The following is a 27,127-nucleotide window of genomic DNA, read 5'->3' on the forward strand; positions in this document are numbered from 1 at the left end:
TCTTTTCTCATCTCTGATCTCATTCTCCTCTCTCACAGGATCCCCTATTTCTTTAAGCTCCTGCGTCATTTTGCTCAGTTCAATTTTCAGCTCCTTACTGCCCTGTCGCAGGGTTTGTTTCATTATCTCAATCTCATCCATTATTTTCTGAAACATAATTACTTCCAGATTCTCAGCCACTTTCTTGATTGCCATTTTTAAAACCACGAAAACAAAACAAAACAAACATAAAGAACCACTTCTTATTTCAGCAACAATTGGGTTAATATTCCAGGCTTGATGACATCACAGTATAAACAGAGCAGCCTGCCTTATCTCTCTATGTTCAAGAACACAAAACAAATTTAGTTCCCAGCATCAAAACAGTTAGTGGCGTCGTGAAGAAGCAGATTCGTCAAAATAAAATAGACCAAAAAGAGAATAGTCCCAGACAATATAATGTTCCTCGGAATAGAAATCCCTCTTCTGTTTATATCTTTAGAATGCACTTCCAGGACAGCTTTTTGCAATAGAAACAGAGATAAGCTGTTAATTTCGTGAATAACAGAGAAGAGTTATAGCTCACCCAGAAGTTCTTTAAAGCTGATTCATTTGACAAATCTCTTTTTGCTGCAACAATTTAAACCAAGTAAAAAAAATAATAGAAAGAAGGGTGCTTGCCTGTTAGTCCGTTTTCTCTTTGAAGAAAAGATAAACGTATCGCATTAATCAGATAGAGCTTGTTCGGAAGTCTGTCCGGCATTGCTGGCAGGACCTTTTCTCATAAATTAATGAAATCCAGTCCTCCCAACAAAAACAGGCTTTTGAGGTTGATCTCTACATTTCTCCCTGCCCGGGAGAAATTTCATCAGTCAAAAAAAAAAATGTTCTGACTGATTTATATCTGAATAAGCTTCTTTTGAGGCGGGAGCCCGTCTCAAAAGCAGGCACAAGCGAAGTCACCCTTCCCGGAAGTCTAAGCACTTCTTATTTCTGATGCTCGCTGAAGCTTCCTTTTTTCCTGCCCTCCTCTCCTTGACAAGAACACACATACAAAACCCTTCAGCTTCTTTGTGTCTCTCACACATTCTTTCAGAGCAGAACACAGGAGGGGAAATACAGGCAGCTGATATTTAAGGTGCTGATTCCCCATCCCCAAGTGCTGTTTTGGCCATTTCTACCTTCAGTGGTCACATCCACACCACTTTAACAGTCATGGCTTTGCTCAAAGCATCCTGAAAACTGTACTTTGCTAAAGGTGCTGGGAACTGTAGCTCTGCAAGGGGGTCTCCTAACAACATTCTGCACCCTTAACAAATGACAGTTCCCAGGATTCTTTGGGAGAAGACAGGGATGGCTAACCTACAACCTTTCAGATGTTATTCTCTTACAGCTCCCATCATCCCTGGCCACTGCCCGTTGCTGGCTTTGGATGATGGGCGTTGTAGTTCTGTAACAGCTGGAGGGCCACAGGTTAGCCACTCTCTTTCAAGCATTCAAACAACAGTTGCCACCTTTCTTTTTCACAGGCATTCCGTCTCTTCAGCAGCTGCTAAACACTTCTTCTCATCACTGTTGCTGCCTGCTGGGAGAAAAGTGGCTCCTGTTGAATTTCTGTCCGTCGTGCAGTTGCCAAAGGAATTTGTAAGAAAAAAAAGTAGCTTAGGTCCAGGATATCTGAAAGACTGTTACTTCCTATATGAAGTTGCCCATGAGCTGAGATTATCAGAGGTCCAGTTGGATTTCCCACCATCAAAAGAGGTTCAGCTAGTGATGGGAACATGGAACAGGATCTTTTTTATAGCAGACACCAGGTATGGAATTTCCTGCCATCCCTGATGACTTTTAGGCAGGCAGTGAATTTTTCTTAAAATTATGGCTGACTTTTGTTTTTAATTTTAGGTTAAAGGTTTTAATTCTTCATGGGTTTTGTAACGCTGTGCTTTCATCCTGTTATTTAAATTCATTTTTAAAACCACTTTGGATTCCCTTGTTAGGACCAAAATGTGGTATGTAAAGATATCTTTTATAAATCAGTAAGTAGAAATTAAGCCAAACGCAAAATGCTGCCTTCCCTCAATTACAGAACAACTGAGATTGAGACTATCTCTAGATCACCTTTGATGAATAATGTCCACAAGTTCACTTAGGGGTAGGAAATTAAAAATGCTAATATAAAGTACTAGGCGCTCCGCCCTTGCTCACTTCACTTGCCAACCCTGCCTAGGGTCACCAAAGCTCCTCACACAGGTTGCCGAAGCTCTCCCTGCCCCCCCACTGAGTCACCAACACCCTTTTCCCTTCCACAAATTGCTAATGGCCCATCCCCCGATGGGTCACAAAGTCCCCCTGCCCTCATACACACACACAACCCAGGCACCCCCAAACACGCACAGATGGACACACACAAGGATTCTCTCTCTTGTGCGTGTGCGCTCTCTCTCTCTCTCTCACACACACACACAGTGAGGTAAGCTAGGCTGAGAGATAGTAACTGACCCAAGGTCATCCAATGAGTTTTGTACCTTAGTCTGGATTTGACCATGGGTCTTCCCAGTTCTAATCAGACACTCTAATGGTTGAGAGGGTCTAAAACACCAGTGTGTTACTGCTTCTACTCTATTTCAATAAAGGTATTTTAAAAAATATTTTGTAAGTTGCCTTGGATTTTCCTTTTTTGGAAGCAAAGTTGGGATCAAAATGCAGAAAATATATAGAAAAAGTAAGTACTTCTGCATGTCCTCTGCCCTAATGCAGCCCCAATTCATTTCAACGGGACTTGTGCAGAAGAATTTCCCACTGGATTGTCCTCAACACTGTCACTATATTACTCAATCTAGACAGAGAGTCTTATCTAATGAGGCACATGAGATATGTGTCCATGGACTAAGACTTGCAAGAAAATAAAGGTATAAGTACATGCTCATTACCTACATCTGAAACAGATGTTCTCCCTGTTTCAATGGGGAATAGAGATGTGATAACCTTAAAATGAATCTGCTTTATCTATATATGTATAAGTTATGGCGGCAAGAAATGTGTAGTTCCCGAATTTTTCAGCAGTCCCTGCAAGCACTTAAAACTTTATAATTCTATTTTATTAATCACCCAATAAATACTGGTGTAGCTAATGTACCAATTAATTAATACCTTATAGACTACAACTTTAAAGTATTTTAAATATGTATATTTTGAGATGGTACCATAAGGTTTTGCGTTTCAGAAAAAAATGAGTAAATGTCACTAGCCCTGATATAGCTCTAGGTAATGACATTGATTAATTCATACATGAGCTATACCAGCATTGTTGGGTGGATCAGTTACTACATGGGGATATACATCTCTCCATGCATCAAGAAATTGTGCAGGTCTTTCAAAACTTCTTGGATTAGCAAAAAAATATTTTTTTTAATGCATCCAGTTGGTTCAAGAGGGACCAGACGAACACTGAGGTGGAGAAAAGGGTGCATATCCAGATGTCCATCTGTACTGATTGATTAGGGTGACTGAGACAGTGATGATTAATTTGTGAATTATGATATAATGGGTCAACAGCACTAGCTCAGTGGATCTGCTGAAATAAATGAGAGTCGCTTCCAATAACATGTGTCTAGGATTTTGTTGTTATGTGCCTTCAAGTCGATTACGACTTATGGCGACCATATGAATCAGCGACCTCCAAGAGCATCTGTCATGAACCACCCTGCTCAGATCTTGTAAGTTCAGGTCTATGGCTTCCTTTATGGAATCAATCTATCTCTTGTTTTGCCTTCCTCTTTTTCTACTCCCTTCTGTTTTTCCCAGCATTATTATCTTTTCAGATTAGCTTTAAGAACATCTTTAAACCTCTTTTGCTGTCCACCGATATTCCGTTTTCCATCCTTAAATTGGGAGTAAAGTAGCTGCTTTGGAAGACGGTGGTCAGGTATTCAGACAACATGGCTAGTCTAGCAAAGTTGATGTTGAAGGATCATTGTTTCAGTCTTTGCTTATTCCAAAATGCTAACATTAGTCCATCTGCCTTCCCAAGTAAATTGCAGAATTTTCTGGAGGCAGCATTGGTGGAATATTTCAAGAAGTTGGGAGTGGCGTTTATAAATGGTCCATGCACCAGTAGATCCACCCAGGAAGAGGAGAAGATGCTGGACACTGGTCCTTTAGTGTCAGCCTTTAAGATGCCCCTGCCAGCATTTTTACTCAGGAGGAAGGCTAGCCATTACAAGCCAGTCTCCAGGCCATATAATGCTGCAATCTGCTTCTGAGTAGAACTGCAGGCAGGGAGGGGGCCAGTGTTCACTGGAACATCACTACAGTATGTTCAATTAGGTCATTTTTCATTGGAGAATTCTAGTTTTCCATATGAGAGATGCTACCAGGTTAAGTTACAAATTACACTAATTGTGCCTAGGATATATATCGGGAGGGAAACAATTGGTGTGAATGCACCTAAATGATGAGATATTGTTAATGGATATTCCTCAGTTAATAGAAAACTAATCAATGATTTCTTATGTTTTATTTTAACCCATGTGCCTGTTTTGATCCATTCACCAGTAGATGCCATTGTGTACATGGAAGTGAATCAGCAGAAGGCTCAACACATACAGTTAAGAGCCAAGCAAGGAGAGGGAGACAGAAAAGAAGGGCTCTGTTGATCCCAATGCTGATCCCTCTCCATATGTGGAGGATCATGGATCATGCAAATAGTCTTCATTCAGCAAAACAGAAAGTTTGAGCAAAAGACATGAAAATATAAAGGAAAAAACAAACCAGCACAACAAAATGACAATCCAGGTGCTCACCTTTGAAATATTCAGATTCAGAAAGCAATATAAGTACAAAGCAATTCCCAAGGGCTTCTTGTGATTGATTATCATTAATGATTTCAGAGGTGAGAACCCAGGAAAAGTAAGCGATTTTTCAACAAGCTAGCGACAAGTGTCTAAAAGCAAACGGATGATTCCTGAAACAGTACTTTAGCCACTGGCCAAGATTACTGAACATAGCAAAATGTGACACCAAATTTTACACATAGTAGAGTGCACACAAAAAATCACAGAAGTTCACATTTGCAGTCTTCACAAATGTTATGTGAAAAGGCTCTATCCAAAAATTGCCTGATACACATGAGTAACAGTTAATTTGCATTTCACTTTTTAAAGGTGGATCCAAGTCCCCATGTCTTAAATGGCAAAATATATGTATATATGTACCTATGCTATTGTGAATGGCAACACTTGCAATTAACCATAGAAACAGCAACTGGGAAAGATTTGAAGCCTTCCATCTCTGTTTAAAGCAAAGAAATCTGGCCATTTAATTGTATAGGTGGCGTGCACAATTGACAGTGATGCGTGTCTTCCTTTTTTCTGTTTATACTTAGGTACAAAAAGTACCTGAGTTTACATCCCAAGCATGAATCAGCTCTAACTCACTTTCAGTCTTCCCTTAAATTTCACTTCTTTCTCCACCACTTCCTTCATCCTTGCTAATCCTTTATTCCAAAAATAGGGAACTTGTAGCTTTCCATATGTTATTGAACTCCATCTCCTATAATCTGTGACCAGTGGCCATGATGGCTGGGGCTAATGGAGTCCAGCAACATTTGAAGGAGCACAGGTCCACAGTCCTCATTTATTCCATCCCTGACCTTGTTTTTTGCCTTTGTTCCATCCATGTTCTTAAGATCCAATCCTAAGCAGACTCATTTGAAAATAAGTTATATTGATTGATTTCAATGGGACTTGCATTACTGGTTACAACTTTACAAGGAAAGGAACCAAATCACATCTGATCTCTGAACACTACACATCACAAGTTCCTATAACTTTATATAGTTCCTACAGCTCTATGTTAGGAAGAGCAAAACAGTATATAAGCCACTTAATCAAGACTCAAAGTGTTACACTCTAGTAGTCACTAGAGTGTGATACTGAATCTGATTAAGAAGCTGATACAGACTAGTACATGGGTTCCCAAACTGTGGTCTACAAGGTTTATTTGTATTTTTTTACAGTAGGGCCCCGCTTATACGGCGGGTTAGGGACCAGGCCCCCGCCGTAAAGCGGAAATTGCCATAAAGATGAACCCATTGACTCTAATGGGCCGCATCACATGAAAATGATGTGAAAATGTCGCAAAATGCCGCAAAAACGCAAAATCGGCTTTAAAACAAGGCATTTCCCCTAATTGAAAGCTGCCGCATCAGCAGAATGCCGCAAAACGAAACACCGGTAAGCAGGGCCCTACTGTATATTACAATTTGAATTCTATGGAATAAAATACAATATAAAAGAAGCAATAAAGATACATTTAAAAATCATACAGCATCTAGCACAGGGCACCACAATTGCACAACAGGCAGAAAAATCACAGGAACCACTCATCTAGTATGACCACAAAACAGAACCCAGGATAAAGGGATGCAGACTGTTTGTGGCTATGTAGTTAGAAGCAGGTTTGATTCTCACCACTGGAGCAAGGAAGTGGTTTAGCCCCAGTAGTATGCCTAAGTGCACCCCCTTACTTTCTCCCACATAAATGAACTATTGGCATTCAGCATTGAGAGGAAAAACAATGAAACAGACATCATAACAATGGGCATATTGGTAGCTAATAATAAACCTCTCCTCCTTCAATTGCAAACTGTTTAGACTGTGTAAAAGCCATGCTATAAAATCCAGCTTTAGACTAGATAGGGGGTCAAGTCTGCTGCTAATGCAATGAGATTTATATCAATGGCTCATTGGTGTTACCTGTGTAATCAATGGGAAATAAATGTCCTAAGATGTATAACCTACCATGGAGAAATCCTGATTATTTCCTAGTTCATCGATCACGCTGGAAACCGCTACACGAAGAAAGCAACAGTATTAATCTCCCAAGCCAAGAAGCAACAAAGATGTGTTTTCCAATAGATATATACATACTTTGTCCTTTGGACAGTGACCCTGGAGAGATGCTGCCACCATCTGACAGCAAAGACGACTATGTTTTATGTGCTCACACTGCATCTGCACTTGAGAACAGGGCCATGCCACAGGTTAAGAAGAGAGAGATCGCATTAGAACAAGGCCCAGTCAAGCAAAGAATCCACAAGCCAAAGTGGCTGATGAGACAGTCTCTTCTGCACTCTAATATGGCAAGGTGAGCACAGGGGGAAAAGCTCCCGTTCTCCCCTTTGAGTTCAAACTACTAAGAAAACATATTTGAGGCAATTTAAACAAACACCCCAGGCCATCTCAACTAACCAGCATATGGGGTGCACAGGGACTGCACATGTCGGCTATTTCTGGAGAAACACCAATTGTTCTGGAAAAGATTTGGGTGCTGGCACTAGAAACATGGTAGAAACAGCCTGTAGTTATTGTAGCTCATTGGACCCTGGACTGCTTTAGAATGGTGCTAATTGTTGCTTCTTCTGAACCACTGCTTCTCAACCTGTAAATGGTGGGAAAATGGATTTTCACAATGGCACTAAATAGATAAATGTGCCTCATCCTCCAAAGGAACAGACTAGACTACACCATCTGGAGAAGGGCGAGTGAAACTCGTATTGAGCTTTTGTTTCCTTGGGTCACTTAAGCCCACATTTCACAGTATAGTCCCCTGAAGGCCTATGGAAACTTTCAAAGATCTCAACAGGCAGACGTTTCACCCCAGGGCAGGTGGGGCTTATCATATCAAGGCCTTGCTTCATACTTAAGTGTCTGACAATTGTTTATATGCTTACAGAATCAGACTGAGGGCACAAAGCACGCCTGTTTGCCTATCTGTCTCCCTATCTATTTGTGGAGTGTTTAGTTCAAAGTAATCCCTCATCTATCCTGAATCCTGGGCACTACTGCAAATACAAAGTGGCAGTATTTCATATATATCTCAGACAAGAATCTAAGTCGAATGCCGCCAAACACCTCGTTATAACTAAACATTGCAATCAGTGAAGCAATTATTTTGATTAAAATATTAGCTAGCAGTAATCGGTTTTTATAGTCAGAAATTGCTTTCGTTGCTACAAATCAAAGCTTATGTTAGACTTTGAGCCTGCATGTATTAAGTGGAATTAAGTCCCATTTACGTGGGAGGAAGTCACAGCAGTTTCAACGAAACTTATTACAAAATAATACCTGTGATCGAGCACGCCCATGAAAGCATGAACAGCTGGTCCACATGGAAAAGGGTTGCTGATTTTGTTTTCTAAACAGCAGCACCTCCACTGCCCATGAGATATCACAAGCTATCGCTGTTTGAAAAACAAAGGCAAAAGGACTGTGGAACTGAATAGCACGTTTCTCTGGATCGAAGTCAATGAGCAAAGGGGATCCCTACATATGCTGCAGTTTGACTGAAACATGCAATGAATGCAAAAAGGATGCAAAATGGCAGCCTTTGGTGTTGTACACAATCTAATTTTAATTGCCAATCTTTATGAATTCCGCATTTGTTGTCATAGTAAGCTCCCTTGCACCAAGTCAGACCACTGGTCCAATTAATGCAATATTGTTGACACTGACTGGCAGTGATCCTTCAGGGTTTCAGACAGGGAACATTCCTAACCTGACCTGGAGATTGAACCTGGGATCTTCTGCATGCAAAAAGGTGAGCTGCAGTCTTTCCCCAACATTTTCTACAACAACAGGATATAACTTTAGTCCAAAAACATAAACTTCATGAAAGTAGGAACATTAGAAACAGGTATCGGTTACAAAGGTTAATACCAAGGATGGAAAAAAATATTTAATGCATTAAGATGCTGGTCCTAAACTGGGCTGGAAGAAAACGTTAACCACCAATATGATACATACTCATGGTTAGGAGATCTTTAATACTGTAATCTCTGTAAGTGAATGTGAAAAAAATAGGTAATTGATTATGCTACTGGTACATGGGAGACAACTTGAGTTTAAGGAAGATGGTAATGGTACCCCAGAGTGGATTGCCTGGCACCATCTTTATGGACTCTTTGGCACCAGGCTTTATTCACCCAGGCTTTCAAATGGAAGTTTAATTCTGAGCTTTTGTCCCTATTGCAAGCAGGTTTTTCACTCTCTCTTACTGATTGCTGTTGATTTTAATTATTATATATTTTATTTGTAATATTGTTTTCTTTGTAAGCTACCCAAGGAGTACAGATGGGCATCTTTATAAATTTAATAAATGTATGAATAGATAATAATGGCAGCAGCGGTACACTTTATAGTGTCGGACTGGGACTGGGAGACTAGGGTTCAAATCCCCACTCAGCTATGAACCTCACTGGATGATCTTGGGCCAGTCATTGTCTCAACCTAACCTACCTCACAGGGTTGTTGTGAGGATAAAATTGGGAGGGGAAGAACCATGTTTGTACATCACCTTAAGCTCCTTGGAGGAAAGGTGGATATAAATGTAATAATAATTAAAAAATCAATTTAAGCACGACATGTTATGGCCTGTAAATCTTCATGAGCAGCTTTTTTAAAGCGGAAAGGTTGAAGTACACAATGTTCAAAATATTTTGTGTAGGCACAAGTAAAAAGCAACAAACTCATTTACCAACACAATAAGCAGGTTGTTTTATACTCCATACATCATGTTATAAACCACAGTTAGAAATAGAAAAAGAAGCTGTGCATTGCTAATCTGGGTTAGAGAGCCTAAGACACAAAATATAGGCATATGAGAAGGAGAGGCGCACAGGTCCATCAACGTAGAGCAATGCAAATAGGGTTGGCCCAGCTTTCCATTCAAGCTGCCAATGGCATCCATACCTGTAACAGTGACTGCAAAATCAGAACCTAAAATAGCAGAACTATTAATTAATTTCACCTGCTATGAACATACAATTAATTCCTGTCTGACCCAAGATGAAAGATCTATGCATAAACTGGAGCCCCCAGCAAGCTCTGCTTTTTTTTCCCCATTCCCTCATGCCCATAAGCTTTTGAAGAATGACATTTACTGAAGCAGCTGATTCTAGAAGGAAATAAAGATACCAAAGTAAATTGTTAACTCAATTAGACACCTGGAATTCCTTCTGCAAACAAACAGGTTTGCCTTTCAGCAGGCGCACTTGCCTGCATCAATCAGTGTAATGAACATCCGTGCCTTTCCATTCATTAGGGATATTTGTAATGCATTATTCATTTCAAAAACATTTCTGGGGGTGAAAATAATTGCATTAAAATATATAAGCAAATTATCCTGTTTTTGGAACATAGGGATAAGGAGCTGCCTTATACCAAATCAGACCATTGGTCCATCTACCTCAAGACTAGACCTATGCACACTTTACTCATGTCTAGGGCAATGGCATGTTGCCTTGCAACAGGGCCATATTTTTAGGCCCACGCCTGGCATTACACCTGCTTCCTGGAACAACAACAAAATCAGTCCGTGAGCTCCTCATGAGTCAGGGCTCTACAAGACTGGAACATCTGGCTGTGAAGGTGTCCCAACTGCAAGTGTCCACTACTCACAAGGAGCTTACATATTGGGATTTCTTTACAGACACAACATTAAAGATTGGTGGGGGAGATGTCATGGGCAAGCCTAAAAGTGCAGCCCTACTTCACACTCTAATAATATTCTAGTAACACATAAATTGTGCTTCTGTCTACAGACAGACTGGAAGAAACTCTCCGTGGTTTCAAACCAGGGCCAGCACCAGGCATGACTGGGTCCTTGGGCATCAGCCTTCCCCAGGTGCGCGGCTCCTGCCTGTTTCACCTACCTCTCTCATCTCCTGTTGTTGCACACAGTGCGCGCACAGGGCTACCATCCACCAAGATGGCAGTGGAGGCTTCTCTAAGGGGCTGATGTCCCTGCCACCATCTTGGTTGATGGCACACATGTGCAGTAGGCTACATGCATGTGTGCACAAATGCCTGCCATCAACCAAGATGGTGGTAGGAGCATTAGCCCCTTAAAAAAACCTCCAACGCCATCTTGGTTGATGGTAACCCAGCGCATGCAGCCTCAGAAGACAGGAGAGGTAGGTGAAGCGAGCAAACAGGCAGGCAGTCCGAAAGCTCCCTCCCTGCGATCCAAGGCAGGCGGAAGGGTAGCGCTACTCCCCCACCCTAACGAGTGGCCCCTGTGGGCCATGGGGCCCTTCGTCAGGGCCCGACCTGGCCACCCTTTGGCGCTGGCCCTAGTTCAAACAATGGATTTTCCCAGGCGTATCTGGAGTTGCCAGGGACTGAACCTGGGACATTTTGCATGCAAAGAAGTTATCTATGGTCCTTCCCAGAATGACTTTTCGTGAGATCTGTGTGGTGTATTAGACACAGATTTGTAAGACCTAGATTCAAACCCCATCTAAGGTCAGCCACCAGCAAAGGATTGGGGGGCAGAAGTCTAGGGTCCACTCAGCAGAATGAGCAAGAGAGACTCCAAATTTTCTATTTTGAGTGATGGTCTCAATAGGACAAAGGTGAGGCAAGGCTTCACTAGGTTGAAGGGGCAGAAAATATATGTTCATTTATTTATTAAAATTAGATCCTGCCCTTTCTCACCAAAGGAGTCTAGGGTGGCAATGAGTAGGGGAGGCAATCTGCCATTGCTCTGGCATGCAGCAAGGTCCAGGGTTGTATTCAATGTGTGGCAACTGGTCCATCAGTGCAAGGATTTCTCCTTGTGCAACAGAATGATCTTCCCTGCTCTTCCCTGAGTGCCCCTAAATTTGTTCGGGAGTTTCTCCCAATCCTCCAGAGCAGATTTGGGGATGGTGTGAGGCACACGTGGGGGCAGGAGAAGGGAGAATCCTGTTGTGCTAGCACTAACTCTAGTCCTAACTCAAAAAGTTAAATACCACCCTCAGTGTGTGTTACAGGTCAATGAATCAAGGCAAGTGTGTTGTCAACTAAATATTGTAGAATAAAATAAACAGTTACCTTTGCTCTAACAGCTTTAACTGCTGGAAATATGCTTCAGATTTCTTACATTTCTGATGGAGGAGCAATCATCCTCTCTATTTCCAGCATTTAAGCTGGGAGTGCAGTTGGTTATGTAGTCAAAATGTCACCACCCACGCACATTAGGGAAGTATCAGTGGGCTCCAGGAAATCTCAAGGTTTGCAGAGTTATGAAAAACGTTTTAGAGGGACCCCCCCCTTAAGGTTAGGGGAAATAAAAAACAGCCCAATGAGGACTGAGGTGCTCAATGCCCATGGAATGCCAGAGGAAAACCAGTAAATGTAATGGAGCGACCAGAATCCTGAATGACAGCACTTCACCCTGTAATATTTTGTTGCAGATCTCACTTTTCTATTCAAATATACAAATATTAAGAACCATCACCCAAACAACTGAGGCAACCTTGAATTTTTATCCATTGATTATAGTGCTAAATCTCCTGGATGAGACCTTTCAGTGTGCTGCCAGCCACCTTCTTATAAATCTTTTGTTCGTAGCCAATACGAAAAGTCTGCAATTCTAAAATTAAAAAGTGGCTAATGAAAGCTTTGGAGATTTTTACAAGAGGTGCTGAAAAAATGGATTAAACCGGGGCTGAATTCGGTGAGAAAAAAGGATATTCATGTAAAGTATAAAACTAATTAATTAGAAAGGAATCCCATTTTGCAGTTTCAACATTCTAAATAAAAACAAATACAGTATTTATTATCTGTATTAAGAATTAGCTGTGTGACCCTGCCCACCACAGCTGTTCAGGGAGCAATTATGCATTACAAAGCAACCAGGGGGTTTCCCAAAATCATGCTTGCCGTGTAGCATTAATGTGGAATGAGAAGGGCATCTGCAGTGAGAAATGAATGGATTGGTGGAGGGGTGTTTACCCTGCACATCAGTTCTTCCTCCTTCTGGCCATTTTCACCAGTTTTGCCCCAGCTGAGCTCAAAAAACTGGAACTAAGACTAGCAAGTTGGTGGCAAAGGGAGTGGCCTAGGGGGAAGAGAATGCAGGTGGAAATTGGCTGACTCAGGATGTACCCACCCACCAATTATCCCCTCCAAATCTACCCCACTGCGTTTGTTTGTGGGTTATGAAATATGCTGCTTGTCAGGGTAAAGTGTAGCTGCATCCTCAAACTTAAGATCTCCTGGGTATACTAAAAATTCTGTTCCTACAAGTATTTAAGAGTCCACAATGACTAAGAGTAAAAGGCGTACCGTCAGTCTAGTTCACAGGAAAAGGTCACATAAAGTTTAAGCAATTTACACAATACCTTTTCAGAGGAAAGAGAAAAGAAGAATTGGCAATGGCAATGTGACCAATCTCGGGGCCCTGATTAACAGCCTGATTTAAAACAAAGCAATGAAATAGATGTAAATAGTTCAGTGACTTCATGCTTTAGCTGAAGCAACCTTGGCAACCTATATTTTAGATCCAACAGAAACAGAATAAAAAGCACTGCATATTTTCAATATCCCTGATCAAAGCTGAGAGGGACCAAATATTTTAGACTAGAATCAAATGGAATGACAGTAAAAGGGCCATGTATGATTTTGTGGGGGTAGGCACTGAGAATGTTGGAAAAGCTGGCAAATTAGTTCTCCTTAAATAACATGTGGTGTCTGTGGTACTAGGGCACATCATGAAGTTAGATAATAATATTTGGGCAATGGAGATTCTCCTACATCAATGCCCACATGCATTCCCATAAATGGTTGACAGGATTGTGCTCCATCATGGTTTACATGAAGGTTCCTACAACAGCATTCTCCATTATCCTCATCTCATTGTCTCACTTCATGGTCTGCCCTCCCAAGTAGCTTCATTTCCATGCAACACTACTTAAGGAGAATGAATTCTTAAATTAGTATGCAAACTTGGTATATGGCTTTATCTATAAATTTCTATTGCAAATGTTACTCTACAGATTCCTTTAAAATTATAATCTCATATATCTTCCACAATAACATGTGAGAAATGCCAGACGGAGAGGAAGAGGATTGCCCAAGACTCATTTTTATGTCTGGAATTCCTTCCCAGGACATCAATATAGTACCATCTTTCTTTTTTTCTTTAAAATTCGCCCTTTCTGTGAAGCCTTTGGCTTAGCCCTTATCTCATACAGAAACTGAGCCTGAGGATGTGGAAGTGGATTCAAGCATCTTTTTCTGCTACCCTAATTTGTGCCTGTCCTGACTTCCCTTTCCCCTATTATCTCTCTTCTGTCAAAATCAACAGTGGGCGTAGGAACTTATTCTTTCTGCTTATGTTACTGCTTATGTGATGTACATCAAACAGCATGCATACCGACATTATATATACAATGATAGTTCAAGAATTTGAGCATATGTCTCCTGTATTCAAATCTAAAGTTCCATGTTTTTCCAAGACTGGCTGAAGGCGTTTTGCGGCCCAAGGCAAAGGACATAATGGTACCTCCTTCCAACATTTAGAAGTTAATGGGACCAGCTTCAACAATGGCAATGGGATAGCATCCTCTACCACACCCAAAGCCAGCAAGCTAGCTTAAGGGGTAGTGGCAGGCTGAGTGGCACACACAGTGCTGCACTCTAACATTACACTGCCGGTCCCCAGCATCTGCCGCCTGAGGCTCTGCCTAATGGTAGGGACAGCCCTGTCTTCTGAGTCTCCTTATATAAACCTAAGACCTACTCACATCTTTAAAAAATGCTTTTGGAAAGTTGTATATGGAATATTTTTGCATAAGAGGAATATAGCTGAATAAAAGAATAAAATTGAGAATGCAACCTGAGCAAGGAAAAATAAAAATCCATGAAACTGCACACAGTTTTATGTAAGGCAATAATCCCCTTTTCATGCATATAATCAACCAAGATAACTAATATTGCTTGACGAAAACAGATCTAAATGTCAGTTGACACAGAGCCATGGCAACTGCTCCAAGATCTCTGCCAAAGCTGAATTCCTCCGTCTGATACCATAAAATGACTTGTCGGTTGCATTTATGATTCCAGTGGCTCTGGACCCAGTCTGATGAACACTGGGCATCCTGGCAGTTAGCCAGGAGAACAGACTTGAACCCAACCATTATGCCACATGTGCATTTCATTAGAAAAAAAGAAAGACAAACTATGTATATTTTTCCAGGATTGTAGTTTTCATCAGACCTTCCAACGTAAACTAACTGGAAAGCATGCTGATATGCAAGTATCATCAAAATCCTTTGTAACCTATAATAAGCAATTATAGTTCCAAAGGCAGTGCTCTTCAACAACTCAATAAGAAATCACACTGCCACTGATGTTTCAAGCCCAGAACAGGAATAAGCTTGCACTTCTAAAGCGTGTATTTTTATGTGATACATGTATAAGCAGTTATTTGCCTCCTCAATTGGGATGAATATACTCACAACTTTGAGAGACAGTAGTATAGACTGGGTCCAGACTAAGTTAGTCACACTTAGATCCTACTGAAATCAGTGTGAAAAGTTAGTCATGAGTAACTTAAGTCCCATTGTTTTCAATGGGACCAAAGTACAATTAACTTAGGCTGCAATCCAGACCCCGAATCCACTGCACTTGAGTCTCGCTCTGCTAAGGGTCTTGCTCTGCTGAGCCCAAAGCAGCTCCACAAGCGTCCACCCGTGAAGTGACACCAGCATCACTTCTCTCTGTTCCACCCCCTGAAAGTGTGGGTGGGCAGAAGTACCACGACGTACTGTGCGGTAGGGTTTTGCCTGCCCCTTGCCTTTTACCCTGGCCAGTGCGAGCGGAAGGGTTGCAAAAGTGGCAGTGACTACACTGCTCTGTCATGTCCTGCTCTGTTTAGTCTGGATTCAGCCCTATGTGTATTCATTACTTGATAACAGCAGAGGAACCCATTCAAGACAACGCAAGAGTAGTACTAGAAGTAGACTCCCATGCAGGAGGTTCCTTACCATGACAAACTAGCCAAACATTATCCTCTCTATCTGCACTAGGACTTTCTCGCAAGCCAGTGCATGTCAATACAGATCTGAAAAGGGGAGCCTGCATCGTGCCTACTCAGTGTTCAACTGCACAGCTAACAAGGTTTGATGGTATGCAAAGCAGGGAAGCAACGACTTTGTAGCACAGATGCAGCTTAAAAGTTGATTCACATGTTCAATAGGAGCCTGTACTCCTTCAGATACACATAGAAGGATTGCTTCTTCGAAAGAACCATCTTTATGTACAAAGGTACATTTTGGCTCAACAGTTCTTCTCTGAGAAGGAAATTTCGTATCTTTTTATACGCTCGCTACCTCACTCCCATTCATTTTTGGTGGAACTGCTTTCCATTTACAGAAAGCTTTGATGTCAGAGTTTTGAGCAACAGATCTCTGTGTGCATAGAACCGGTACATTCCCCTGTGATGTGCTCTGGTCATTGGCCTCTCAGACTTGCTATGCTTTAGATGTTTATATCGAAAGGCAGTACAAAAATCTTGCAAATAAAAATAAAGCAATATGTCAACGAACGCTTAAATGCCTAGGGCCAGGGTATGTATCCAATGGTATCCTTCTCACTGGCAGAAGACTCTTTGACCCAGCAGAGGTTCTTGTCAGCAAAATGGAGGGGGAGACAACTTTTGCCAATTGTCTCTCCTCCTGCAGTTCCTACTGCCACCTCCCACACTGTGCTGAAGCATTTCCTAACCTTATGGAACTGATGGGGGGGGGGAGAGAAGAGAGAACTGTGGAAAATCATCTGCCTCCCCTTTCTGTTGAGAGAAGCCTATACTGAATCAAAGTGCTTTCTATCAGTGGAGGGGCATGTGATGTCCTTATATGTTAAAAACTGTAAATATGGTAAAGTAAAGGTGTCCCCACACTTATAGTGCGAGTCGTTTCCGACTCTTAGGTTGATGTCTTGCGACGTTAACTAGGCAGACCGTATATATGGGGTGGGACTGCCAGTTCCTTCCCCACCCTTTCTTTACCCCCCAGAGTATGCAGGGTACTCATTTTACTGACCACGGATGGATGGAAGGCTGAGTGGACCTCAACCCCTTTGACCGGAGATTCGACTTCCTCCTTCCGTTGGAATCGATTGGCTGAGTGTTTTGAATGGCTGAAGGTATAAATGAGAGGATGACAGTTGAGCAGGGGGCTGTTGAGAGGAGAGTGATTGGAAAGGAGTTGAAGTGGGAGGCAGTTGGGATTGAGTTGACAGAGTTCTGAGGGAGGTTTGGATTCTATTAGGCTGATATTTGGACAGAATATATATAACTGGAAACATAAGAGTGACGCTATATGAAACCATATGCTGGTTAAACATTCCTAAAGTAATCTTGTATTTTCCTAGTGTTATCAAATAAATACTTTTATTGGTTTACCAGCCTGATCCTTGGGTGCAGATATACAGACCAGAAGGGAGGGCAGGGTAATTACCAAGGCTGAAGGGAAACTGTATCTAATGGTTGGCAGGGTGAAGGAAGAAATTGTAACATCGTCAAGTATCCAGAGCAACCCAGGATTGTATGCTTTATAGACAAACATACAGGGGGGTTGTGGACAGCAAGGCACCCAGACACAAAGTAACAAGCCATAGGGAGACTAAGGCGAAGTCTCTAGCAGTATTGTTTACAGGGAGTGGCTGGTGGTGCTGCCTAGCAGTGGGATCTTGAGAGATCTGTGCTAGACCGGAGTGAGAAAAAATAAAAACGACGATCCTGACTGGTGGTGTCCTGAGGTGGTGCCTAGTGAAAGGCGGTAGCCACAAGCAGGTGGGAACCTGACAGGTGGAGCCAAAGGTGGGATCGTCACAGGGCACCACTGGACACAATGGCTGGGCCTAGGCACTTATGTCTTAGTGTATAGCGAAAGCCACACAGTACAATGCCATAGGGTGGTATTCAATGTAGCATTGAGTAGATAGTTCCATTGGCACCAGGATTTTTCCTTGTGCAATGGAACATTCTCCCTCTTTTCCTCCCCCCCCCCCGCGTGTGCACCCCATAAGTCTGTTTTGGGAGTTTCTCCAGCTCTCCAGAGCAGATTTGGGAACAACGTAGGATGGATGTTGGGGGAGGAGACGGGATAAATCCCATTGTGCTAACACAACTTTTTAGTTGAATACCGCCCATAGACTGTTACAATACCACTGATGCAGTGATGTTATTCTGCTCCAACATGCCAACAGAGCAATGCAAATGTTTACAGAAGGGTTAGTAAGTTTGGGCATCGAATGAAGCATAGATAAATCCCACCAATATAAGCTCCCAATACTCAGCAACAATAAGAAGGAAAATAAAGTTTGGAGTAAGATTTCCTATCAAGGCAAGCCTTAAACACACTCATTTAGAATATATATCATAAAGCATAATAAATAAATCAGTAAGTTTTCCAAGCTAGCTCCACTGAAATTAATGGATATTGGGTAATGAACATATGTCACCACTTGCCCAATTTGAATATAATAGCAAAGTATGAAAAAGGGAATGAGCACACAAGAAGGGAAGGAGGGAGGGAGAGAGGGAGGATAGTTCAGAGTTTTGAAAGTTTAAAGTGACAATCGCAAATTGCATTTGGAAAAATGAAAACCTAAGTATAATGTAGGTAGCATGTACCATAAATATTGATTAGCAAATGCAAGGATCACTGTGTCACTGGAGAAAACGGGATTAAACTTCTGTATCTACTTTAGTCTGCTTATGGAAATTCCCACTTCATGAATTACTGTACATTTTAACTGCAGTCCTGAACTACAGTAGTGTTTAGTTTGGCAGTAGATTTAGAGTTGTCTGCCTTCCATCTATAATTGCTGATGATTGAAATGATACCTGCATGTTTTTTCCTTGAAATCTTGGAGTGGAGACAAATACAGCTCGTTGCTATAGGGCGGTTTAAAAGCGTAATTAAATAAATAAAAAATAAATAAATAAAATAAATAAATACCATAAGGCTAATACTAGTTGCTAATACTAGTTTTATAAAAACACCTCCATTTGATTTGTATAGATTTCAATTAGTCTAAAGTTCAATTAGCCAATTCTCTTTAATCAGACTGGGTGTTGCTCTTCATGGCTACTTCTACCACTACTTTGTGTGACACGCAAAATGCTGGCACATGATGCACTGGGAAAGTTGACATTAACCTTACTGAATACTAGCGTACATTTCTGCACAGAATAATGTTAATGTATTCATCGTCTTTCCAAAGTTTTCTCATGGTTGGTGACTTGGTTTATCAAATCTGTATCAACTCTGCTTCCTAACTTCCTACCTAATTGCAAAGGTAGCAATGCAATCTTATTTATGTCTACTCAGAAGTAAGTCCCTCTAAGAACATAGGAAGCTGCTTTATACTGAGTCAGACCATTGGTCCATCTTGCTTACTTTTGTCTACACTGACTGGCAGCAGCTCTCCAGGATTTCAGGCAAGGTTCCCTTCCCAGTCCTACCTGGAGTTGCTGGGTATGGAACCTGGGACCTCTACACACAAAACAGATGCTCTATTACTGACCTATGGCCTTTTCTCACTGAGTTCAGTGGGACCTACTCCTAAGTAAGCATCTATAGGCTTGCAGTCTAAAGCAATAATCAAACTTTCAGTGCAATCCTATGCACATCTTTTCAGAAGTAAGTCCCATTGAACTCAGTTGGACAGAACACCCAGGTAAGTGTGTATAGGGTTGTAGCCATACAGTATTTTCAGAACAGAGGTTTAAATCACTTTTAAAATGAATCTAAAACCTACCATGGCTGCATTGTATGTTTGCTTTATAATTCACATTAATTCCTCCATTATGTTTGATCTCCCACACTTCACACTTAGGCATCTTTGCTTAGAAGTAAGTCCCATTGAATTCAGCAGGATTTATTCTCTAGGAAGTGCGTTTACAATTGCCACATTAGACTGTTTTGCATAGGTAGCTAAAATTGTAAACAGATTGCGGCTATGCTTACATGCAGTTAATCTGAGAACTGAGGACTTAACTTAACTTAAATTCTACTCCTGTGATAAATAGAAGTAAATCAAAGAATCCTATCTAGTGATACCAAACTCATTATTTGACTGCAGCCAAAAGGGCACCAATCACACAGAGGGAGGGATTGGTAGGCTCAGGGAAGTTCCAAAGTTTGCCAAAATAGAAAAAAAAGTATACAAAAAAAGAGGGGGGAAGGGAAGGAAAAACCCCAAACCGGCTGGCTGAGCATGTTCAGTGGCCATGGAACATTGACTGACTGGGGTGTGGGGAGACAGAAAACTAGGGGGAATGGAGCATCCTGGAAAAGAGCATTGCTGGCTGCATTTTGAGAATAGACACAGTCCAACATTTTGTTGCAAGTCCTACTTGGGAGTCTTAAGACTGTAATCCTATACCCCCTTACCTGGGAGTAGGCCTCATTGAACTCAATGAGACTTAATTCTGATATGCATATGATTGCACTGTAAATAATTAAGCTTAAAGAAGAGCTATGGGTACACTTCTGTAGACATAATCACTACCTGAAATTGAGTTCTGGTAACATTGATCATTCATTAGCATGAAGATTCCTGGATTGATAAACAATAGAGGAGTGAGGACTAACTTTTCAAGAGCTAGCAAGTGCAGTTTGCTTTGGTTCAGCTAATTATTCAATTGCTTTTGTTCAATTAAATATATATGAGACATTCTTTACCTCTCTGCTTCTTGAATGGTAAAGGAAGCAAAATCATTGAAAGAAGTTCTCTAGTGCTTTCAACAAAGTTTGAAATTAACAGAGAAGGAAACCAAAATTAACAGAGAAGGAAACCAATTACAGAACTTCCTCTCATGCCTGTTTAATCAGGAATTTTGTTGTCACTTCCAGATGTATTTAGCATTCTGTGGTTGCAGTCCTAAACACACTAACTAAGGAGCAAGTTCCACTGAGCTCAGTAGGGCTTACTTCTGACATGCATAGGTTTAGACTGTAAGAAATTGATAGTAAACAGATATTTGAAGCAGTGCAGGAGTTTCATCAATGCAAACCTAAAGCAGTTCATACTTTGCTCCATACTTTTGTCACTTTTCAGGAGAGATTGATTTTTTAATTTTTGTGGATTTTGTTTGTTTACTCAGCTGTGCAGTGGCCTCTGCTGGTACATACGTGCATAAATTAGGTATCAACTTTATTACGTCTCTAAAGACTAACTGCTCAGGAGCCTGACAAGCGTTCAGCATATGAACACCACAATGACCCAACATGGGGCTTAGCAGAAAATGACAGGAAAGTAACTTGTTAATTTAATGATGCAATGGAATTATACAAACTTTTGACACCATTTAAAATCATTTTGCTTGGCCAATGCAGTGCTAGAAAACCCTTCTACTGATGAATGATCAATGCTATATTCCGATTCTTATTGCATCCTGAATTTCCACTTCTGGGAGACAAAGTGCCAATCACACTGCCACAGTCTCACTTAAATCAACTTGGCCACCCCAGTGTGAATTATAACTCCCTTCAGTCATCGGCACTTAAAAGTGAAAGATTCTTAAACCCCTAGGTAAGTAAGTACTGTTGGCTACAAGTGAACATATTTACAATTAACTTTTTAGGTTTGTGGCTTAGGGGGTGGAAAGAGAGGATTATATCATAAAAATGATTCCTGGTATCATAGTTACCTGCATTTTGCAGTTTAGGGAGGAAATATTAATCCCAGCAGCAATATTAAAGCAAATGAAAACAGTATCTCCTTAAAAGCAAGCATCCAGGAGTGACTCCTAAATTAAAAGACCCCATTACACTAGAAATGTTTTCCATTTAAAGTTCTTACCTTGGACCTCTCTTTCACATAGTATTTGCCCAGTCTACTTCCACAGTACATCACCAGCCTGTCTATCAGTGACAAGAGAAAGTTGATGGCTTCACATCCCTCCTCGGTGCCTGCGATCCATTTTATCTGGTCTCCCCTCAAGTGTCTTTTGGAGATGCCATTGCGCTGGCCGGCTAGCTGACCATCCTGCAGCTCCCCATTATAATGCATCTGTTTCACGCGCTCCAGGATACAATTTGCTACTAAGTCACCCAAAAAATTGTCGAGGTAGCAAAAGCCAATATCATGTAAACAAGGCGCAATGTAGTCCAGAGCAATTTTCTCTAGATCTATTCTCATGATATGTCCCAATGGCATCTTAGAAATGCGATTAATTTCGCCCCCTCCCCGTACAAAGTCAAGAGCGCAAATCAAGCTGTAGTGTTCCAGGAGACCTCGTGTGTATCAGTAATTCTAGCAAACTGAATCAGCCACACACACCGGCAGCATTCCTAACTCTTGAGTTTAAAAGAAGCCAGCAAAGCAAATCAGTGTCGGGCCAAACAAAAAAAAGCCGGCGTTTCCAAAAGTTTTGCTAAAGTAATACTTTGTCTTCAGCGTAGTCAGCAGTAACCTTCCCAGGTTCTCCCAGTGGCGACACAAGGCTCGATAATGAAATGAACGGTGACTGCACGCCCCTCCTCCCCGAACTGACCTCCACCCACTACCAGGAGCAGCACCTTGGCAGATAAACATTTGTTGAAAAAGGAAGCTGATGAAGCCCTTTTCTATCTGCTTTGAGGCCGGACCAGCAGTGTGTGAAGTGAACACCCCCCGATTTCTAATGTGATCACTCCCCTTTTTTTGGAGCCGAGTCCTGCAAAACTCCTTTAATTTATTTACCAAGGCGGCAGATGGCCCCGTCTCTGATTAATACGTCTGCTACGTGCAGAATGTGTTCCTACTTCAGCAGTAAACGGCCCGTGGGTGGAGCCCCGGCCCAGGGACAATGTCTCCGCGAGCCTACCCACAGGCTCGTGGAACGTGAACCCAGCCAATCAAGAGGGAGAAGGGGCGTGACTTCACGCAGAGCGTTCAACCCCCGTAGAGTTCACGGCCGGAATCAATGCATTGGGGAGGGGGAAGAGAAAGCCGCGTGTCTGGAGGAGGCTTGACCAGTTTCTTGGCAAGCACCGCCTACAACTCAGAGGGGGTGTGGTCTCCGCCATTGAGGAATTCTCCCCCAGCATGTACACTGACTTCTACTACGGTCACATACTACGAGCCTATGTAAACAAACGGTGGGGAAAGAGTGTGAGCGCGTTAAGTTTCTTCCAGCGGAGTTTCTCTTGGCAATCTAATACTACGGGAATGGGGAGCGAGTTTTCATTTATAAGTGCTTATCACCGTCTTTTTTCGGAAGACTTCCTCTCCCTTCTCCACACCTGCTGACAAAGCATATTAGACTGCGGAAAATCGCTTTGCAAAGATCTTCCATCCGAAAAACCAGTTCCCGGCTTTTAAAAATCTCTCATTACAGATAATGTGCTTAATGGCATTCACTGAATAGTAACTGCTTGGATTCTAAATCTCATTTCTCCTTCCTAAAAGTTAGGAAAATATGCCCACCTTCCGTGTGCAACTACTGTTTCAACATAACAATACAAACGGCAGCGTCATTTAAATCAGACATTTGAGGTTTATACACACACACGCGCGACGTGTTTCAGAATTCTCTCTCCTTAAAACTATCGTTCAGAAATCCCATGGTGAGCTTTTGATGAAGGCGGAGAGAAAAGTAGAAACAGAGGAAGCTGCCCTTAGTGTCGTGAGGTTACTCCCTACCTGTGCAGTTCGCAGATATGAAAATCCACGTGACCCGCGACGTTGTGAGCCCTACCAAGGTTCAAATGTATTTTACAAAGCGAACAAAGTAGGGATAGGAATTGGGCGGTTGCCTAGATGCCAAGCTTAAGTTACAGCATGCAAGAGTGCCCAGGAATGACACAGTTAAGATTCCGCGTTCGAGAAATGGCAGCGAGAGAGATCAGAAACTCTGGAGAAGCCAAGAGGCAACTTTGGTAGGGACCCACAAGGGTCCTCGATACTTGAGGCTTACTAACCTTGTGTCTTCCTCTAATTTTGTAATGCCCCAGCTTCCCATCTCCGTACATGATGAGCTTATCCATTCTTTTCAGGAGGTAGCCTATGTTTTCACAGCCCGGTTCACTGCCCTCTACCCACAAAATCTTGTCCCCGCGAATGGCTTTGCTGCAGCCCGACTTCTGACTCGCCAAGGCTCCGTCCTGGAATTTGTCACTCAGGTGCAAAGCCAGGACTTCTTGGAAGATTTTCTCGGCCATCCTGGCTCCCAGGAAGTGGTCAACAATGCACAAGCCATAGGCGTTCATGCAAGGCACTACATAGTGTAAGACTAGCCTCTGAGCATCTCTGCGGTGCTCTCTGAGAGGAGCTTTCTTAAGAGGCGGGGGGCTGGCGGAGGGCAAGACGCCCTCGACGGCTTGGGCCTCCCCTGAGTTCGAGGAGCACAGGATGCTTCCTAGGCAGTCTCCAACCGGCCCGTCGGGCTGCTCCTCGCGGCCGCCCTCCTCGCCGCTCTCGGGCGGGTGACGGATGAAAATCCTCCTCGTGTTTTCTACTGAGTCTCCACTGAGCTTGGCCAGGGGCTGTTCTGCTTCCCAGCCGGAGGCCATCGGCGGACAGATCAGGTCCTCCTCCCGGGCAGGCGGCATTGCCTTACCACGGAGACGACATGCTGCTTCTGGCCTTGCCCGAGCCCCACGCGGGAAATGCCATGTTCGCCCCACACTACCGGATACTACCGAGGACATGCCGCTCGGGAGCGTGCACACGTACCAATGGGAGCGAGCGGCGCGTCCCCCCGCCTCCCGCCTTCCTCTCGTGCCGCCGCCTCCCCCAGCCATCCCTTGGGGACACGGGCTGGGAACACGCGGGATCCAACGGAGCGCACGAAAAGCTCCCGGGCAGCACTGGACGTGCAGGGAACGGCTGGAATCTGGGGTTGTTACGTGCCCTCTCTTGCTGGGAACGACAGACGTGAGTCACAAAAAAAGCTCGAAAACGCTGACTGGAGCTATCTCCATTCATTCACCTGGATGGACCCGGTCTTTGTCGAGGAAAAAAATTCATCTGGGCCTGTCCAACCCTGTCCCGAATTGCTCTTTCTGGAAATCGATAATGCGGCCACCACTGATTACTTCTCATTTATTTATTACGACAAAAGTGCCTTGAATTTACTTGAAGACAGGACTTCAAAAGGACAAAGTTGGGGCCAATTGTTATATTCTTCTGTATCAGCTCTGCCGAACTTTAATGAAAGGAGGCAGTTCGGAATTTGCAGTCTGCACATTCACTGGCACTCTCTTCCTTATGGCCTCATCTGTACCCAGGAAAGATCCTAGACTTTTTTGGGCTTTCAGACTTATGGAACCATCACATTGGGAATTTTTGATAGTCATTCTGTTTCAGTGATAACAAATCCAGGCTCTGACATGTCCTTAGTACAAGAGCATCCTCTTGGATGCAACAATACTTTGGATTCGGGCCTTGAATTCATCTGCATATAGCGCAGGCAGTGTAGATAATCCCATTCTGTGGCATGCCTGTGAGGTAGAAATCAGAAACAAAATGAACAACAAAAAACTATCAAGGCCTCACCACTGTTTCCCAAACTTTTTAAAAAAATAAAATAAAACATATTTTACTGCTTTCGTTTTTCATGAAGCAAATTAGTAGCTAATATGGACAAGGTTCACACCCAGTTTTTGTTTTTCTTGAGTCAACTGCAGAACATGGTGCATTAGGGGATCACTGTAGTGTGGTCCACAGCAAAACATATTCTATTACTTTTGTATCCCACTTTGCTTCCATTCTGGAAGTCAAGGTGTGGTTCCAAGGCAGTCTCCCATCCAGGCACTGGCCAGATTCAGACCTCTGTATCTTCAGCAAGGAGGTAGCCTCATGTGCCTTCAGACCATACTTTGATACAGTATATGCCTCCAACTTCTCAGTTTTCACTGTGGTGCTGCAGTACAATTTGCTAACTCCACAGTTTTTAGTATGTGATCTTGCTCTTATAACTTGAAAGTATTTGGAGTGATGATTTCCTTTGACACTAGCACTCCTCATGTACCTTCTGGATCTTCAATGTCCTGCTCACATTTCAATTATCTGTTATGCTTAAAATAATCCTCTGTGTGTAATAGGCATATCTCACAACACCTGGGTGTACAAGTGTTCTTATTTACAGTGGTATGTTCCAGGCTTGAAAAGTAACAACACATTAAATGGGGAAATCTGCAAGGAATAAATCATGTCTTGTATGTAAATAGTGTCAATTTGGACTCTGAGCAACTGAAATTCAATAAGTGTATTTCCTTGTCTTGGAAGGGTTTTGCCTGTCCTTCTTGATTTATAGTGGCAACTCAAAGAACAGCTCCCAGCGCTGGTGCTTAAATTTGAAAAGAGAGACATTGAGACTTGCTATAAATCACATTTGATTGTGTTAAGATCTAGGTTTATTTTTGAACATGCTTTTCTTCAACACCCTCCTCTTCCATATTGTGCACTAGTGTTTCAGAAACCAAACACTAAATCCTACTGATAGATATATGGCACTGCATGTAACCGCTCTGCTGTGATGCATACTTACTTCACCAATAAACCTCTATTTATAAGTATCATGGATGGTGTGATGGCGTCCAATGTAACTTCTGGTGTTAAAGTTTGGTGGTTATCATTTCTAGTATTATAGTTTTTTAAAAATATGTTTTTTAAACTTGGGAACTTATTTTTAAAGCATTTTACTTGTAGCATATTAGCCTATCACATGGGAAGCCTACATGACTACAGCAGGTTCTCCATTGCAGACAGTTGCCCTCTAACTCATTGGCAGTGTTGACAGTGACGGGGAGGCAAAGCCAGTGTGCTCGTTCCCACTCTCCTCTTTGCATGTTTATTTAGCCTCGAAGACAAATGCCTGAATAGGACTATTTTACTGTATTCTTTGCATATGCATCCAGTCTCTTGTATATTGTTTACTGATTTTTGAATGGTGCCTTAAAAACAAATCATAAAAACAAGCCTAAATGATGGCTACTTCTCATCATATGTTAATTTGATGCATTTATAGACATTTGCATTTACGGACATTCTTCAGCTTTCTCATAATGAGATTCCCCCAAGTTAAAAAAATTGTTCCAGCCTTCTGTAGCAGCTTGGGCCTATAAATAATTGTACTTTAGCTTCAGCAGTATGAATTGCACTGCTTTGTGCACATGGCAGCTCAAGCAGCATCCTGAGATGGGCAAAAAGGACACAGCTGCCTTCCCATTTATTTTTATTATTATTATTATTAAGGTACAGATGAATCTGCTCCTAGGACAATCAGGATGAAGAGACAGGTATATATTCTAAATATATAGTGGTTTCAACACTTTACGAAGCATTTGCCCGCAACAGCTTGGACCTCTTTTCAATTCGCTGGACAT

The 27,127-nt window shown here is 42.2% G+C and overlaps 1 protein-coding gene across 4 annotated transcripts in view; it reads right to left on the reverse strand.

Moving 5' to 3' along the window:
- EGLN3 (egl-9 family hypoxia inducible factor 3) overlaps nt 1–24,468 on the reverse strand; it is a 45,608-nt gene extending 21,140 nt beyond the window's left edge. Inside the window, exon 1 of one of the 4 annotated variants that reach the window (XM_061611622.1) lies at nt 23,720–24,463. In XM_061611622.1, the coding sequence (XP_061467606.1) occupies nt 23,720–24,448 (729 nt within the window). In that variant the 5' untranslated portion in view covers nt 24,449–24,463. Of the gene's footprint in view, nt 1–21,465; nt 21,487–21,617; nt 22,494–23,719 lie in introns of those variants that run through there. The other 3 variants (XM_061611624.1, XM_061611625.1, XM_061611623.1) reach the window with 3 other exon arrangements.
- Between the last annotated feature and the right edge of the window lie 2,659 nt (nt 24,469–27,127).

This window comes from Rhineura floridana, chromosome 2 (genome assembly GCF_030035675.1).
Source record: "Rhineura floridana isolate rRhiFlo1 chromosome 2, rRhiFlo1.hap2, whole genome shotgun sequence".
NCBI classification, from domain to species: Eukaryota; Metazoa; Chordata; class Lepidosauria; order Squamata; family Rhineuridae; genus Rhineura; species Rhineura floridana.